At 48.6% G+C, this 17,881-nt stretch overlaps 5 protein-coding genes across 5 annotated transcripts; 4 read left to right on the top strand and 1 right to left on the bottom strand.

Moving 5' to 3' along the window:
* Positions 1-520: 520 nt before the first annotated feature.
* N7443_004488 (rRNA-processing arch domain-containing protein) lies at positions 521-1,663 on the top strand (the record flags this gene model as incomplete). The annotated part of the gene is made up of 3 exons (XM_056884544.1): positions 521-832; positions 885-1,172; positions 1,223-1,663. Coding segments are annotated over 3 exons (1,041 nt in total), but the record flags the coding sequence as incomplete, so codon positions are not given.
* A 4,436-nt stretch (positions 1,664-6,099) lies between these two features.
* N7443_004487 (MDR family MFS transporter) lies at positions 6,100-7,935 on the top strand (the record flags this gene model as incomplete). The annotated part of the gene is made up of 4 exons (XM_056884543.1): positions 6,100-6,285; positions 6,347-7,241; positions 7,298-7,755; positions 7,819-7,935. The coding sequence occupies 4 exons, from the start codon at positions 6,100-6,102 to the stop codon at positions 7,933-7,935; spliced, it is 1,656 nt and encodes a 551-aa protein (XP_056742821.1).
* A 2,509-nt stretch (positions 7,936-10,444) lies between these two features.
* On the top strand, positions 10,445-11,805 carry N7443_004486 (uncharacterized protein; the record flags this gene model as incomplete). The annotated part of the gene is made up of 3 exons (XM_056884542.1): positions 10,445-10,495; positions 10,650-11,696; positions 11,758-11,805. 3 exons carry the CDS (start codon positions 10,445-10,447, stop codon positions 11,803-11,805), a joined length of 1,146 nt encoding a protein of 381 aa, XP_056742820.1.
* Positions 11,806-13,001: 1,196 nt separating this feature from the next.
* N7443_004485 (putative RecQ family helicase RecQ) lies at positions 13,002-14,707 on the top strand (the record flags this gene model as incomplete). The annotated part of the gene is made up of 4 exons (XM_056884541.1): positions 13,002-13,084; positions 13,134-13,252; positions 13,323-13,357; positions 13,409-14,707. Coding segments are annotated over 4 exons (1,536 nt in total), but the record flags the coding sequence as incomplete, so codon positions are not given.
* A 787-nt stretch (positions 14,708-15,494) lies between these two features.
* N7443_004484 (KH domain-containing protein) lies at positions 15,495-17,576 on the bottom strand (the record flags this gene model as incomplete). Its single annotated transcript, XM_056884540.1, has 9 exons — positions 15,495-15,530; positions 15,582-16,122; positions 16,173-16,381; positions 16,431-16,595; positions 16,644-16,696; positions 16,758-16,779; positions 16,981-17,142; positions 17,210-17,289; positions 17,366-17,576. 9 exons carry the CDS (start codon positions 17,574-17,576, stop codon positions 15,495-15,497), a joined length of 1,479 nt encoding a protein of 492 aa, XP_056742818.1.
* Between the last annotated feature and the right edge of the window lie 305 nt (positions 17,577-17,881).

Raw genomic sequence — 17,881 nt, 5'->3', positions numbered from 1 at the left:
AGGGCTGGAGGTGTTTGAATTCTCTGGCGAAGTCATAATTCTATTGCCTCTATTCCTATAGTTAAGATGCAGATCTTATAACATGTGTTGAGGTAGCGTGTCACATCATTAGAGTCATAGAATGCCAGAACTGTTTTGGATCTGTTGATAAGATGCTCCATGGCCTGTGTATATAATTCGTTCTATGTTGACAGTGTATACCCCCCCCCAGTTATTTATCCTCTCTTCATTCTTTTCGCTCTTTTGCCTAGTCGTGATCTCCTTCAAGCTTTCATCCCATTCTTCCACTCTACTGAGCAGAAGGGGCGAAAATACAAACAAAATTCTTTTGGTTATTCTCTCTTTCCAATACGCAGCGCTGTTACCATTTCTTCATTTCTGGCGTGAACCTCGCTCCCAGAAACTCTCTAGCGGTTTGTGTCTTTATGACACAAACCGCTATATCGAATACAAAATTTTGCCAAGTAGCCTTGTGAGTATTGATGAGCAAAAGAACTCACACCTGAATCACTTAACAGATTTATCGTTCAACCTCATTGCTATCCTCTTTTTTATACACTTGTGTTTGCCCAAAGATCGACCATACACGTCCGCGTTTTTCTCCCTGTCGCATTACAATACAAACACGGGAAATTTTGGTCTGGGTGGTGGTGACTTCTTCTTTCTTGGATCTTGTATCATTCTTTTCACTGGACTTCGTGCTAGCTGTATGGAATATCTCCTCGAGCCCCTAGCTAGACAATGGGGTGTATGGAAAAAGAAGGAAGTCATTCGATTCTCGGAACAGGCATGGCTACTGTGCTATTACTCGATATTTTGGACGCTTGGCGTGGTAAGTTTCCTTGCCCTATTTAACCCCATGACACCGTAATTGACTCCTTCAGTATATCTACTACACCTCGTACTATTTCCTAGCCCTAAGAGAAATGTTCACCAATTGGCCAGCCCGAGAGCTCCCTGGGATCACGAAAGCGTACATCCTGGGCCAGTGGGCCTTCTGGCTACAGCAACTCATCGTCATAAATGTCGAGGAGCGTCGCAAGGACCACTGGCAAATGCTAGCTCACCATATCATAACGATTTTGCTGGTTTATACCTCTTACGCATTGCACTTGACTCGCGTGGCCAACCTGGTACTGGTCCTGATGGATGTGGTCGATATTTTTTTCCCTGTGAGTTCATCCCATTTCTACACACGATAAAGCACTGACACTCGGTTAAGCTCGCCAAATGTTTGAAATACCTCGGTTTTTCCACCATGCGAGATATCATGTTCGGCTTCTTTATGCTTTCATGGTTCCTTGCGCGCCACGTCTTTTACATCCTGAACATGTATCACATCTGGACCTACATGCCTGAAACTATTCAACCCGGCTGTTATTACAGATCACCGGACAGTCTGATAATCGGCCCAATCCCACTACCCAAAGACGGCCGGTCATACATGTTTGAAGCGTTCCTGAATCCGTCTGGCACCATTTGCTACAGCGACGGTATAAGGTGGGGGTTCCTCGGTGCTCTGGGGTTCCTTCAGGTTCTAACCATAAATTGGTTTTTTTTGATCCTTCAGGTGGCCATCCGTGTCGTCAAAGGCGTTGGCGCTGATGACATTCGGAGTGAAGACGAGGATGGGGGTGAGTTGGAAGAGAGAAAATACACTTGAAGCAGACCGATCGCTCGATACAAGCGTTGAGGCTGTTAAACCAAAGGCGTGGATGCGCAGGGCTGACGTTCGCGGGTCTGCAAATTCGTCTGGAGTGGGGATGCCAGGGTCTTGGGATCGAAAAGAATTGTTGGGCAGAATCGGGTGTGAGAAACACTGATTCGCCATTGGAAGCAGAAGCTCGTTGAGTTCTTTTGAAAATTGCACCCTTGCCGCGTATGTGTAGATGGCCCTTTTTCCTAGTCCAATTTTTGTCTCTCAATATTAGCAACTTGTACCTGTCTGTCCCTAATCAACAAAGGCTCCTAGATCCGGTTAGTTTTGCTTTATTTGGTTTAGCGCCCCAACACGCCGTCACTTAACTGCGCCCTCCACAGCCTTGACATAAAAGACCCATCTTCGCCCTCTGACTTCTCCATTTCTCTTCCATCCCCTCTATCTTGCACCCATCGCCGCCCCCTTTCTTTATTTCTCGCCCCCACTGACTATTATGCATTGGCCTCCAGACCGACGCACTGCCTCTTTCGTTTTCTCGGAGATGCCGCTCGATCCGACGCCCCAGCTCGTTCTCGCTCCTTGAGCTGGAACGCAAGTCGCACCGGAGCAGAACCACTGGGACGATCCAACCCCAGCAGCACCGCGTAGCTTCGGGTCGATACTCCTAGTCATTCCTCAAGGAATTGGCTGTGCATCATGGTACGAAGCTATCTAGGTCTTTCTCTGTTAGACAGCCTTGTTTGTCTCTGATTGTGCCGGCCTCTTTCACATCTGCAAAATGCCGGTATACTCTCAACGCCGCATTCCCCGCTCCTTCCGCCATCTGAGGTTGCATTGTACAGCTACCAGTGTCGCAGAACGGCACTCGGTTGCCTAGCCGCGAATGCTGTGGCGCCCAGTTGTAGTCACTATCGGTCTCTCCGGTTCGTCCGCACCCGGTCGATGAAAATTCGAGGCACAGCCCGGTGGTATGGGCTAATAGCGAAAATACCGCACACTTCATTGACCCGGTTCGAGACCGCGCTTCCTAGTCAGGTTGCGGCAAGACCCCACGAACACGCAGTCTGGCGAATGGAAGTAAAGCTGGCGAACTATCGCGGGCATGGATTGTTGGCTGGGAGTCATCAGCGAGGGTGGTGGGAATTATTGCTGAGCTACAGCGTGCGGTTGCCTGGCGTCGCCTCCCAGTTTGGATGCAGTGGCATGGGCTAAAGAAGCTGATTGGGGTCTTCCGCACTGTGTAAAAAGCTGATCCCGCCTCACGGTCTATAAAAGAGACTGATTCCTCCATAATGGCAAAAGTGTAATTTGTCCTCCCGATGTCCCTTTCCTCCTGCGACACAGTAAGGAAGCGGGCAAGAAGATGTCAGTCACTGTTTCTGTTTCATTCCCTCCTCTGCAGCCCGACTGACCGACCATAGAAACCAGAGTCGCTTCCCGTTGGACGCTATGATTGCATATGTACTGCATGAGAATCCGCAAACCGTAAAACCTTACGCCGCACTGGATGCGATGGTCGTTCATTTGTTGATGACGGGAAACTTTCTAGAAGAATTTGCACAGCAGGGTATTGAAACGTGGGCGGAATCCGCCCATGCAGATGAACGGATGGCTGTCTCTCCAGGATCCAAGGTAGAGAGGCCAGGAAAGATCTGGCTCGCTCCCGGGAGTGACGGGTACAGTTCCTGGAGGTATGAGGATCTCACGTATGCGTACTTCAATATCTTGACTGTCGCTTCATTGGCGGCGACGGTGGTTGTCACTTGTTGGCCAAGGAAATGCCTATCTTGAAGAGTGCTTTCAACAATGATTCGATAGGCCTACCGTGGCTTATCATATTCGACTGTCTTACCAAAAAGGCACTAAAATACGCGAACATCGACTACTTTCTTCGATGAGCGTGGCTCATAGCACCTCAGATTTTCCTATGATACTGTGATGACCATCATATTATTCCGATCATTTTTCCCCCACATACGACACATTTTGCTCAACCTCACAATGGTCAAAGTGACTTCAGCACTTTGGGCCCTGAGGAGGCATAGCATAGAAACCTGCAATAGTTCATAGAAAGCCGAGACGAGACGGAGGGTACGGCCCGGTATTTCCTGCCAGAACCAGGCCATGGTGCCAGCCTCGCACATTTTAAAGAAGGCCTCCACCTCTACTTCATATGTCTTTGAGACATATACTTAAGTTTTCAGACTCCTGCAGAAGCAAGTCACGATCGTCACATTTCTGAGCCATGTCAAAATCAATCAAAGTAGCCTTCGATTCACGGATGAGAAAACTAAATCGATTGGTATCTCCGTGTCGAAATCCTAGGTTGTGCAGTCGAGATAACACCTCCCTGCAGACCTCAATGTCCTCAGCGCCAACATGCCGTGCATCGGTAATGCGTTCCATTAAAAGCCCGAACCGGGTGATCGAGAATGCCGCTGCAATCAGTTACTGGAGCTCTTGGTAATGAGAAGCCAAGAAAATCCAAGATAGAATGCCTTTCCCTTTAAAAGCAACTCTTTCTTGGCAAAAATGTTTTCTTGGAATATTTGTCACAGGCCAGTACTGGACAATTTGTGTGCCATTCAGAAAAGTACTAGACTGGGGAAAGAAAGAGAAGAGATCGAACAACTACAAAATGATACCACCCCCCCAGTCCCAATTGGGACTAGTTCGCTACACGTGACTTGTCCTCAAACTATTCGTCACATCGACCTCCTTTTTTTAAAGGCCTAGCCCCTAGGCCTAGACTTCCGCGAAGCCCAATTTGGGCCCTAGGTCTCGGCCCAAAACCCAACCCAAAGCCCATGCTGGGCCCCCAAGAAAGCCCAAGAAAGCCCAAATAAGCCCAGATTTTGCATAATTCTGATCATAAAACTGCTCAGTCATCAAGATAATTTACTCTTTCTTACACCTATTCTGGTTTGTATAATGTACATACCACTATGCCTTCTTTGTATAAATCTCTAGAAATTTAGAGAAATGACCGTATAATCCTAAAGAGAATATTTAGCTGATCGTAATTTAATATTCATTTGAAATTTTTATAAGGGGGGGGCTAGATGTGGCTCCTCCCTAGGAAAGTTTTAGAGAATTTTGAGATTATGTTGTGGAAATATAAATCTATCATATAGAATAAGTTGTATACCTTCATAGACTAAAGAAAATCATAATGAAAGTTTACTATTTTAGCTAAATGGATTGAATAATTGTTGGAATATGGACCTATATATTGTTGGCCGTGAAGGGAGGCGGATACTACGAAGATAGGGACCCACCTGAATGGGTTAGGTTCGGGTTAGCGCGGGTTTTGGCGCCTAGTCAGGTCTACCTACCGAAAAGCGAATCTACGCTAGATCTATTACTAGAAGCTGCATAGGAAATTTGGGAAAGCCCAGATATTGAGATCTTCAAGCATCTATCAGAGACTATGCCTCATAGGGTAGCTGATGTTATTAAATCCGAAGGGTGGCATACTAGCTATTGAAATGGATTGAATTTTGGAGGTTTCTGCCTGGCAGTTTTAAAGAGTGGGTCTTAGGCCGAAGCACTCGAGGTCAAATACTTATGTTACACCACTGTAGCTATAAAACAAGATTTATTCTGTACGTATACGAAGCAGACGTAAATAATAAAACTTAATAAGCAAAATATGTAGAATAATTGGGCATAAATAAGGCCAAACTAGGCTATTCAGGCAGGATTATAGTACAACAATGCAGTACACAAGTCCAGAATTCGGTTCAGCTTATGAGCTGTGCACCGTCGAGTGTACGACATCGCTTGCAGTCGTCAGACTCATTAGGCTCGGGTTAATGAGATCAGCGAGGGAATGTGCATATTGTTTGTAATATCAACTTTGTCGCGCCGAGGGTACGAAGAATGTGAGGGTCGTCCAGTACCTACATGTCCCTAGTGCTCTACTAAGGTCTCAGTAGTGTTGTGGCCTGAGGTACTCAACCTCACGGAACTTTCTGTCTCTACATTTGACTTTTACCTTATCACCTCACCCCACCCTTTATTCTCCCTTATTGGCCCTGATTTTGCTGCATCAATCACGTGCTCGGTGCCTGGCTTTTCCGGGCCTGGTTCACTCCTCTTCGGGATTTGATCAGAATGAAGAGGCAATATTATCGAGTTCTCCTTCTATAAACGTGAAAGTATAACACTAGGATCAGCAGTGACAATCGAATTCCCTATTGTATCCCTCTGGAGAAGTATCTTAATTTGAACATGTAGTTCTGCCACATGACTTAATTCTATGTGCGGCTAGGGAATTCCCGGTCAGGGATGCACAACTCAGAACCGGCGACTTTATTTTCTTTGTTTGAGGTTAAAATGTCGCCGGTCCGACGCGTTTTGCAATCCAGGCATTTGCCTAATATCAGATGGATTCCACAACACTCGCTTCTCGCGATTTACACAATTAGGTCTGGAATATGTCTGTGTCACCAGATGAGACCGGAGCTACCAAGTCAGAAGATGCTGTCACTACTGCCCAACCCCAACATGAGAACAGTACCGAGGAACCAGAGGCGATGCATGGCTTTAAGCTCTGGGCCATTTTCATCGGTATATGTTTCGGTGCTTTCATGATGTCCTTGGATATCTTCGTTATCGCAACAGTACTATCACCCACCCTCTTTCTGTTCCATGAAATCGAGTCATCTGACACACCATGGATAGGCCATTCCATCCATCACGTCCGACTTCAAGGATACGTCGCAGCTGGCCTGGTATCCGGCCGCCTACTCACTCACGACATGTGCATTGACTCCACTGGCAGGAAAGCTGAGCGCAACCTTTCCCCTGCGCTGGATCTACATCATATTTTTTTCCATCTTCATGGTCGGAAGCCTCATCTGTGGCTTTGCTCCGAATAGCAATAGCTTTATTGTGGGTCGTGCGATCGCAGGCGTTGGAGCGTCTGGTGTCGCGAGTGGTGGGTTTGTTATTGTTCTCACCGTTGCTTCGGACAAAGCGAAACCGCTCCTCATGGGCATCTGCAGCAGCTGCTTTGCTATGGGTCTAATCCTTGCGCCCGTCATTGGGGGTGCTTTCACGCAAAAGGCAACATGGCGGTGGTGCTTCTGGGTTAACCTTCCTCCGGGTGCTGTGACATTGGTCGCTATGCTCTTATTCTTCAAACCCCCATCTATTCGACGCGATCGGACAGCTCTCCAGCGGATCAAGAATCTGGATCTCGTTGGATGTGTGATCTTCATTCCTGCTATTTTTATGCTACTTCTCGCTATGATGTGGGGTGGCACAGAAAAGCCTTGGGGCTCGGCAACAATCATCGGCCTCTTTGTTGGGTCAGGTGTGACACTTATGCTATTTGTTGGCTGGGAGCACTATAAGGGTGATGGCGCTATGATACCGGGCAATCTAATTGTCAGACGAACTATCACCTTTAGTGTCTTGTTTTCCTTCTGTCATTTTGGGTCTCTTGGCATCCTAAACTACTATCTCCCAGAGTGGTTCCAAGCCGTGGAAGGCGCAAGCCCGCTAGAAAGTGGTACGCGGGTATTGGCTTCTGTGCTCGCTCAGATTGTGGGAACACTATCTTCTGGTATTTTGGGTAAGCTGAACATATCAGATTTCACGTGGACGGTATCAGAGGCTGACATCAGACAGCGCGGAGAATCGACTTCTATAACCCTTGGCTCTTCACTGGACCTCTCTTCATGTGCACCGCCGCAGCGTTATACACCCAGTTCACGGCTTTCAATACACCATCCAGCCATTGGATCGGGTTCCAAGTCATCCAAGGTCTTGGGGTCGGCATGGCCCAGCAAATGCCCTCTCTCATAGTCCAACTAGCAGTCCATGATAAACCGGATCTCATGCCCGCTGCCGTCTCTCTCAACCTATTCTTCCAGTATCTGGGTGCCACAGTCGCACAGGTTATCGGAGGCATCGTGTTCCGTTCGATTCTGGGCAAATCACTAAACGAACATGGTCTGAATGCCACACAGAGAGCGTTGTTATCTGCCGCTGGAACTGCCGATATCCGTAAAATCACCAATGCGAACTTCCCCAAATTGCTGCGTCCGATTTTGGAATCTTATAACCAAGCTATTACTTCCACATTTGTGAGTGGCCCTTCACTGTGCGAGGGTGTAGAGAGGTTTTAATTGACAGATGCACATCGATAGTTTGTTGCAGTTGGTACGACAGTCGCGGCATTCTGCTTTGCTTTCGGGGTTAAGTGGACAAGAATCCATGTGGTAAAGAGTACTGATCCGGAAGCGGAAGAGGTTGAACAGAAGTAAGGACCTGGCAAACCTGTTCAACGCGTCTCGAGAATAAGAGCAAGCCACTATCCGTGTATAGAAAGTAGGGAAGTGATCGATGTTGAGAAAGATGAAAAAGGGAGAAAGACTAAGCTAGATATTTAGCTATAGGTATCTCGTTCATAAATTCAAGAAACAAATTTTGTAATTGCCTAGAACATCTAAATACTGAAAAGTTGGATATGAAGATGATTATATATAGTTCAAAAGGTTCAGATGATAATTCGAAGTCCACGGATGCATTTGACATGTTTGAGCCTAGTAATTACGGGAACAAATATTAGTTTACTACACGGTTCACCATTCATAAATCTTGGATAGTAGGTACGGGTAGGATTCTACTCCACGAGCTTATAGTGCTGCCTGCCTGAGGATATTCGGACATCGACTCACCTCCCCACTCCACTCTCCTTCCTTCGCCAATGGGTATTGAATACCACCAATTATTACCTCTCCCTTATTCCCCTAACTATCAGCTACTCAGCTATTGAAAACAAATACTACGATACTAGACTTCTACGGTACAACTTGAGAAGATGGCGTTATCAAGGTATAACCTGGATTTCTCGGTTTCAGGGGGTTAATCTTCCAATGTAAACTCAACGGCCCAGGCAAGAATTGCTGCGCAATTTATCAAGTTACCCAGAATAATTCATAAGCTATGAAGCTTACAGGATACAAAGTGTATGATCGAAACTTGCAGTTATTTTACCCCAACCGCCACGAGCGAAACTGCCTTCAAAACTCCTGGCTCCGTGGGACACAAGGTCCGCATCTCATCCGTCATCAAAACCTTCAACTTCGCTTTCTGCCCCTCTGAAAGATCTTGGCTTGCATTCATCATCTGCGTGACACGTGTCATCATCACCTCGACAAACGACTCATACGACCGGAACGGTATGTCGACTGGCACCTCATATTGCCGAGCGATTGAGCATGTCAAGACAACTACGGCAGATCTCAGATTTCTGAGCTGAAGGATTGACCCCCTGGTGATTCACACCTGGCCGACTGAAGACCGTGGCGCTCACAAGAGCTTCGCCACAAGCACCGTGGTAAAAGGTGAAACTATTACGAAAAGAATTATCTTTCCGCCTAATGGCGACTTTGATATGCCTAGACTTGCAGCCCCGTCTTGGCACGCTCAGGTGCCTCGTTCATTATTTATGGGAATGGGCAGCCTTATCTAGGGTCAGAACTAGTTAACGCCCCTGCCGCACATCCAATCATATGGAGATGTCGCGCATCGACGATCCGGGAGGTTTTAGCGCTCCTAGAGGATCCGGGTTGGTGGGTCATTACGAGGAGAACGATAGATACAGAGGATGGACCGAACCGCTATACCGGATTAATGAATGATCCGATGAGATTATTTCATTTGTTACTCAGACCTCCTACAACATCTGCCAGATTTAGGGATATAGCCAGATTTAGGGATATAGCTATAAAAAGTGGGTTTCGCCGCTGATTTGTCCCTATTACCTATCAAAACAAAGGGAAGGGTACGACGGGAAGAAAAACCTAAGACGAAATCGGGTTGAAGCCCCCACAAGCTGAAAGTCCCAACTATAGTGTTCCAATGATACTGTCAACACACACCGACCATCCTTGATTTCCAATCGAATTCACTTAGGTAATACCTTGAAAGGATTGGAAGTAAGGGTATACGACGGACGGAGGGTTTCCGACGATATCACACAGCTGGAGGCTGTCTTTACGACCGCATGCAGACCTAAGTCGCGCAAAGCGGGGGAGTGCGCGGTTACAATAGAGCGAACCATCAATATGTGGCTGAGAATAAAGTTCAGAAAGTGAAGTTAAATCAGTACAAGATAGATCCGTGAATCGGAGCTTCGCAATTTGCCGATTGGCTTTGCACATAAACCGCAATCTAGGCCCGGTCCGAGTTCTATAGAGAGATAGAGAGCGAGGCATGTCCACGATTGCCCCACCACTATGAAAGGCGGCGACTATAGGCCGCGAAGAAGTACGGAGTATGGCAGTTGGTAGATCAAAGCGAGTGTATTAACATCGCAAGAATTTGCCAATAGCGTTCACCGGATGGGATGGTTATAGGGGCAGCAGATAGGCCATTAGTGGTCGCGGTCTCAACTGGCCACTCTTGGAGAGCCACGTAGCAAGGTGAGGCGCAGGGTATTCCCAAATATTTCGGCCGATCAAATGTACTTATGGTCTGCATCCCCACTTGGGATTCTGACTGCACCGCATATCGCCTGTCGCCTGTAGTTTAGCGTGGGACCAGCTCTATCGAGATTGTCGCATGGCATACCAAGCTTGAAATGCTAGCAAGTGTATCTATTATATTGGTACTTAAGAGAGTGGCCGGCCCGGGCCTTTGTGCACCCACCATTTTCAGACACACTCGCAGCTCAACAGCGTTCCACTTAATCCCTTGATATGATCAGCACGGCGGAATGATGCGTGTAGAATCCACCGGGGAAGTAAAGCCCCGAGCCGCGTGTGACCGATGCCACGAACTCAAAAATCGCTGTACGCGAACGAGGGGATCAGAGAGTCGGTGCGACCGGTGTGAGAGACTTAATATAGACTGCTTGTACAATACAAGTGCCCGGATCGGTCGTCCGAGAATCTCTCGGCCGGCTCATAAAACCGCCTCGACTGGTCCCGGGGACAGTCATGCGAGACACACAGCTAAACGACAGGCCGTCCAGTCGGGACAGCAACGTACCACCAACGCCAACTTAACGTCCTTTGAACATGAACGTGTTCAACATGACAATAATCTGGACCCAACGTCTGGTGATTCTCCCGGGAATCAGGAACCCGTTTTCGGCCTTCTAGACCCTTCAATTCTCCTTGAAGGTACACACGCACGCAGTGAGCCCGCACTCAGGGACTGGCAGATGGCGCAAGCTAAACCCTGGCCAGCCATACCCGGCGAGAATTTGGATTGGGATTTACAATTATACTCTAACGACTTCACGAATCCCCTCCACGACGACCTGACGGTTGGGCATGCCCAAACATATCACCGAGTGGACCTCCGACACCGATGCAAAACGGGGGTTTCAGATGACCCCAATTCTGCAATGGGAATGCCGGAAAAGGCAGCCCCAGTGAGAACTGGCATGGATGAGCTTCTGCGGCTGCAGTGCCACTTGAGCAATCTATTGACGGGCGCAAGTGAACCAGCCACACCCCGCCAGCCGGCCCTGGATGAAGTGATGATGGCATGTAAAGATCTACTAGAGTTGCTCCAAGGTCGACAATTGAACTGCAGTAGGCCATCCACTCCCGAGCATCCTCACGGCAAACCCTGTCCCGCCGCGTTAGACCCTCTGAGGATAAACTACATTTCCGCATTGCAGGTGGCTACGTCTTATGCATATACCCTGGAGCTGCTGGATCTCGCGGTGGATAATCTCAAGACCCGAGTTGGGAATTTAGCGCTCGTCAGCCTGGGCATCTTCAATCTTGCGTCACAGCCGGCAATGAGCATCTCTGTAGGGGCTTACATGATCTCCAGCATGATTCATCAACTGCGCGATGCCATCAGCCTTCTGACGCTTGAACACAGGGGGAAGCCGTCACCGCACGTATCATCTACGGGCGGGTTGCAAGCAGCCACTACAACAGATTCAATACAAGCTGCTGTGAACATGGTTCATGAGATGGAGACTTCTTTACTGGAGAAGTTGTCACAAGTGATGAACAATCCATTTTCAGGGTCCATAGCACTCGGAGTGGGTGGGAACCATGTATGCTTTCAATGATGTTTTTATTTTGATCCTTCAATATTCAATACTCTATGAAGACCAGATGTCCGAACCCCCAAACCTTGGCCGTTCGAAGGCAGAGCCCGACTAGGCAGCCAACCAATGAGAATCTTCTATCCTAGCCTTCGATGGCAGAAGTCGCCAGTCACCGGCAAGTTTCAGAGTGCCAGCATAATAGGTCCGGTGGATGCCCAAAACTGACCAGGGGTGTTAGCACGCACGGTGCATTAAGAAAGACAAAATTCTTCGGAAAGGACGTCTACCTTTCCAGAAACCGGCTAGGCACTCCATCTTCAAACATGCAATCACCCCAACAGCCCGGCACAATGCTCCCAGAAACGCGACCCGCCATCATCTACCTCCACGGCCACGGAAGTAACGGGACAATCTTCCAATACCAATCCCGCAGAATCATCCAAGTCCTCGGAACCCGCTTCCGCTTCCTTTTCATCGCCTCCCCCATCCTAACCCTGCGACTACAGTAGTGTTCGGAATCAGCTACAGTAATATTTGAAATCAGCTATACAGTAGGTAGGTAGGTAGATAGGTAGATTTCATTTACCCTGACCCCTCGCCGAAGCGATATGCAGGCTACGACAACTACATATATCTATGTACGTACATGTGAAGTGTGCCACTTCCTGGAACGGACCTAGAGCCTCGCCAAGGTCTTTGGTGGACTAATTGCCGTTTACATTGTTCAGCTACCCTCGTGGCACGCGACTTTTAGAATAATACCTAATCATACAATTTTTAATCCATCCAAAAAAGGGAATCCTTGGCATATTTAGACATTTGCGGTTCTTGCGGTTCTAATATGAGTCTTCCTTTATCCAATTTGGATCGACCTGTTGGCTAAAGCGGTATTAGGCAATAAGGGGGACAGCAGAGCCAAGTGGCGCCATGAAAGGCTTCGTGGTATTACCTCCCTTATTGTCCAACAGAAGGTATTCCAATATTTCTGCAATACAATAGACCTTATTTGTCCGATATAGGGGGCTTATATCGTACGAACCGGGCTCATAACTGTCGAATATAGAAAGCGGTCAACCTGATTAGGCGTATTGAAAACTCTGTTTTGTCTAATCTATCAATCTGCCAATTTATATAAGAATAGACATGCAAACAATATATGCATGCAGGAATAACACTTTTCCCGGTATCCGATGGATTCCATACCGACAAAAGTGATCGCATCACGTGATACCATGTTGATCGGGCCCGCGATTCACGACTGCTCGAAGTTCAATCATCAACATGTTCAGCTCGTCTGTGTTATAACCCCAGATGGCCACTAGGGGTGTCTTACCTCGGTCCAGGGTAGACCTGGACTTCTACTTGCACCGTGTCTTCCGCAAGAAATCTTTCAGGTTGGTCACCCCTCCAAGACGCGGCTCCATTCACTAACTTGGACGCCAGGCCGCTTCAACGAGAAGTTATTACCGCAGTCGTGGAGGGGCATGATGTCTTTCTCCAAGCGTCGACGTCTTTTGGCAAAAGTTTGTGCTTTCAATTACCCGCAGTCATCAGTACCGGATGTGAGTATTTCTCGCGGTTTACTCTAATCTATACCAAGAGCATCTCATTAATTCCTCACTTTTGAAATAGTGACGATAGTGATTTGTCCTCTTCTTGCGCTCATGGTAAGTGTCGATTATGTATATTCCAAGACTTTTCAACTAACCTGGCAATAGATGGATCAAGTCAATGCTCTTCAAGCAATTGGCGTCCCAGTTTCTACCATCAACTCCAACACCCCAATGGCAGAGCGGCGCCTGATTATGGATGACATGCTGTCCGGACATCCTCGCACACGCCTCCTCTATGTTACCCCAGAACTCTGCCAGATGGACAGCTTTCGTCGCAATCTGCAGACGGTTCATCGACAAGGGCAACTGACCCGTGTTGCAATCGATGAAGCCCATTGTATCAGCGAATGGGGCCACGACTTTCGCCCCGCGTATCAGGAGCTTGGATGGTTCAAGAAGAACCTGGCCAATCCACCAGTTCCTATTACTGCTCTCACAGCCACAGCCACACCACGAGTGCGCTCAGATATCATCAAAATGCTGGGTCTCGACACCACTCAGCTCAGACTCTTCAATACCCCCTCCGCCCGCCCAAACATCCACTACGAAGTTCGTTATCTAGAACCATGGAGCGAACATGATAACGATGGCCCCGCGAGCCAAATCCAAAATCTCATGAAATGGCTAAAAGCCATCAAATCCCGCAGAGAAGCCCGAATCGGCGCAGAAGAAGCCGCCCAACTCCCTCCAATATCAGGTATAGTTTACGTCGGACTTCGCGCAGCCGCAGAACAAATTGCCAGCGAATTATCCAGAGACAGCACTATCTCTGCGGTAGCATATCACGCTGGCCTGGCACCACAAGACCGAACCCGCATCCAAGCAATGTGGACTTCACCACAACCTGTTACCCGCAAAGACGGAAAACCACCACCCACCTTCTCCATAATCGTCGCAACGAATGCCTTCGGTATGGGTATCGACAATTCCCATGTCCGATTTGTGGTACACTGGACGCCACCCCGCAGCTTTGAAGGCTTCGTACAAGAATCAGGTCGCGCAGGCCGTGACAGTCGTGCAGCTGCCTCGCTCGTCTACTACAACTATGAAGAACGAGACCGAATCTTCGACCGGCTCAACCGAGATACAGAGAACGTGCGCAATCGGGGCGTGCAGAAGCAAGTCGTTGATGGTCTGCTCAAAAACCAAGCGGCTAGGATGGAAAGTTTCCAGAAGGTTATAAGGTACTGCGAGACTGTTACTCAGTGCCGACATGATCTAATCAAGGATCTTTTTGGTGACTTTGAGCTGGAAGAGATGGGTTCTCAGCGGCCTCCTTCTTCGCAGGCCCAAGCGAGTGGTGGTCTGGCCTCGACGCCGTGTGATTTTGCTTGTGATTTTTGCAAAGAGGGACATGGGGCTTTGGCGAAGAGGAAGGCGAAGATGGGCCTTCAGTTTAATGAGGGGTATGAATCCTTCTAGTGTCCTTTTCCATTCTCTCATTGTATGGATGCCGTCGAGTTGCATTCTTTCAGAGTATGGGGAAATATTTATTCATGATGGTTTTAAACCCCGTCTTGAGAACCTGGTTACTTTATTTGTCACCCACTACGAGTGGGATATCCAGATGAACTGTGAAATGATTTGATGATAATCAAGCTATAAATGAACATCATAATGTAGTTCTCTGAAAACTACAGACTGTAAGCCTCGAACAACGCATCATATGTTGTCTTTGCCTTTAATCTGATCAGAGTTACGCTTGTTTTGAGTTCTGGTCTACGGGGTACGTCAACTGTGATAAAATCTTCCAGTTTTCCACGCCCGGCGGCAATCTGCAATCACCGCTCCCGGGCGAGATGAGACGTGATACATACATACCTGAGTGACTAGAAATATTCATCTCTCGTCAAAGCATGGGATGAGTGCATCGAAGTACACGTCGAGAGACCATTTGGTCCAAGGTAGAGTACTGCGACCGGATTACCAATAAGAAAAAATCATGTATAAAAATCCTTTGACGCCTATGTAGGTGTAGGTAGCACAATCACATTGAATCCACAAGAATTACCAAACCAATTGTATTCTCCCCATTTTTAAAGCCGGAATAATTAAAGCTCTGTCTTCAAACCGCCGAATTGAATCACAAACCGCCGAATTGAATCACAAACCGCCGAATTGAATCACAAACCGCCGAATTGAATCAAGACCAAGATTCCAGAGGCAACGTGACGCTTTTTCAGTAATCAGTCTAATAGCCCGGCGGAGGAGGACCGCTGGGAGGAGGCTAGAAGAACGAATGAGCAAGTTTCAAGTCAGTGTAAAATGGAGGACATACCATGCCGTAGCCGCCCGCACCGGTACCAGGAGGTCCGGTACCGGGAGGAGGGGGAGGAGATCCAGAACCCGGGGGAGGCGGAGGGGGGGCCTCACTCGCGGGAGGGGGAGGAGCAGGGCTTTGGGACTGTTGCTGTTGTTGTTGCTGAGCGGCGGCATACTGCTGGTAGTAGTTATAATAGGCGACGTAATTTTCGTAACCACCATAGGCAGCATAAGGGTCAGCTCCATAGTATTGGGCGTACTGAGCAGCATAGTCTGTGGCATTGCCAGCTGCAGGAGCGGCCTGGGAGGTGGGACTAGCCGAAGGGCCGGGAGATTGACGGCTGCGATTGTCACGACGGTCGTAGCCACCTCCATATCCTCCGCGGCCACCGCCGCCCTGATAACGATCACCGCCGCCACGGCCACCGCGATCGCCGTGGTTTCCATAACCGCGCTGAGGGGGGTTGTCCCTGTGCTCCTCATAGGCAATAGTGACGTTTTTAATGAGATCTTCGCAGAGTTCCTTAGCACGTTCAACTTGAGCAGGATCAGGGCCACTATTGGAACGTCAGATAGGTTCAGCGCTATAAGAAGCAAAATGACTTACGCAACGTGCAGGTACATAGGCTCATCGCTCTCATGACCAGTGGAGTTCTCGATAAAGCCAGAATTCCGGCCCTTGATCTGAACACGGCAGCCGGTCGAGGACTGAATATGCTTCACATACTGACCACCCTGGCCGACAACCTGGGCACGCAGGTTAAATCCCGGAATGGGTTCAAGATCGATGGGGATGCGCTCATCTGGCCATTTGCGCTGTAGCAAGTTAGCAAGACTCGGAATATAGCTAGGTGGGTTTCCATACGCGGCCATATTCGTCCCTCTCGACTTCCTCCCGTTGGGGACGACGGAATCGTCGTTCGTCAACCAAATTGGGGAGCTCTTTCTTCATCATGTCGTCGATGATCTGGATGGCCTTGTCGAGACCTTCCTTGCTGGTGCTGGTCACATGAAGGTAAAGTGGGGGTTTCTGTGCCTGTTAGCTATTGCTCATATCAATTAGAGAACCATCACTTACCGCGGCCGTGGCCATGTTCTTGTCCGGGTAATAGTTTCCTCGGGTCGTGACATCTGGTAGTGGAGTAAGCAATGAGCTCCTCTTCAATTAGAACACACGGAGTAAAAGGCATACCGGCGCCAGTTTCGTCTTTAATCTAAAATTCACGCAGCCGAGGTCAGCAGATGCAACAGAGGGGAGGTGAGATGCTATGAGTTTAGTGGGTCTCGTGTAAGCTTCATCCGACCATACAAGATTCATGGGAACAAAAGAGAAGGGCACTTGGAGTTACAGCCACACGTGAGAATCCCATGCAGCCCAGCATCTCTGGAAAATCAGCAACATCGGAGTAATTTACCATCTTCTGAGTAGAGCCCTTGGTGAGGGTGTAGCGGTTGCGCAAGTCATTGATCTCGATGTCTTTGATGTAGTCTCCGTCGGCAACGTAAACTTCGTGATTGGGCTTGTCAGAGCCATTCTGGTTCGAGGGTGAGTCTGATGGCATGCCAGGGCTTGCGCTCTTCAAAATTCAAAATCTGTCAGCTCGAGCCAGGTTGAGCGCGCAGGTATTTTGATGGTACACTTACCGACATGATGGGAGGAACATCAATATGCTGAATGCCCTTTTTGGCTTGCAACTGAGCATTGATCTTAGCCGCAGCGGCCGCTGTAAACAAAGGAAGCCAGACGGTTAGCGCTCAATATTCATCAACATAGAGATGCGCGCAAAGCGCAAGACATACCAGCTGCTGCTGCCGGATCAGCAGGGGAGTCTTTTCCCGATCCGGTGCCCGCGGGGCTACGCGGTTCACGGCTCAGTGGGCTGCGAGTGCGAGTGGGTTCCGATTGTCTACCAGACGGAGACCGCGAGCGGCGATCGAAACGGGAGCGCCGAAGCTCAGGCTCAGTCTGGTCAAAGCGCGAGCGCTTGACGCGACGGTCGTCATCAGCCATAGTGGCAAAAGTTGGGAAAGCGGAGGAGGTGGGGGAAGTGAACGATTGAATGCGCGAGGAGAGAAAGGTCCAGATTGACCGAAAGGAGTTTGTTAGGAATCGGGCCTAGCGCAATATGGTGAGAGTCCCAAAAGCCGTAAATAGGACCAATGGCTCCGGGTGAAAAAGGCGACGCAGGTTGAGGCGACAAGAATGCCGTCTAGCAAGCAGCTGTCTTTATCAGCGAAATTCGAATTGATATTCGCGATCATCGAAAACCCCCGGATCACGTGCTGGTATAAAACACTAGGCCTAATTTGGCTAGT

The sequence above is a fragment of the Penicillium atrosanguineum genome (genome assembly GCF_028827265.1).
Source record: "Penicillium atrosanguineum strain IBT 20685 chromosome Unknown utg000003l_segment0_segment0, whole genome shotgun sequence".
NCBI classification, from domain to species: Eukaryota; Fungi; Ascomycota; class Eurotiomycetes; order Eurotiales; family Aspergillaceae; genus Penicillium; species Penicillium atrosanguineum.
Note: the sequence above shows the minus strand (reverse complement) of the source record. Positions and strands in the feature narration are given on the sequence as shown.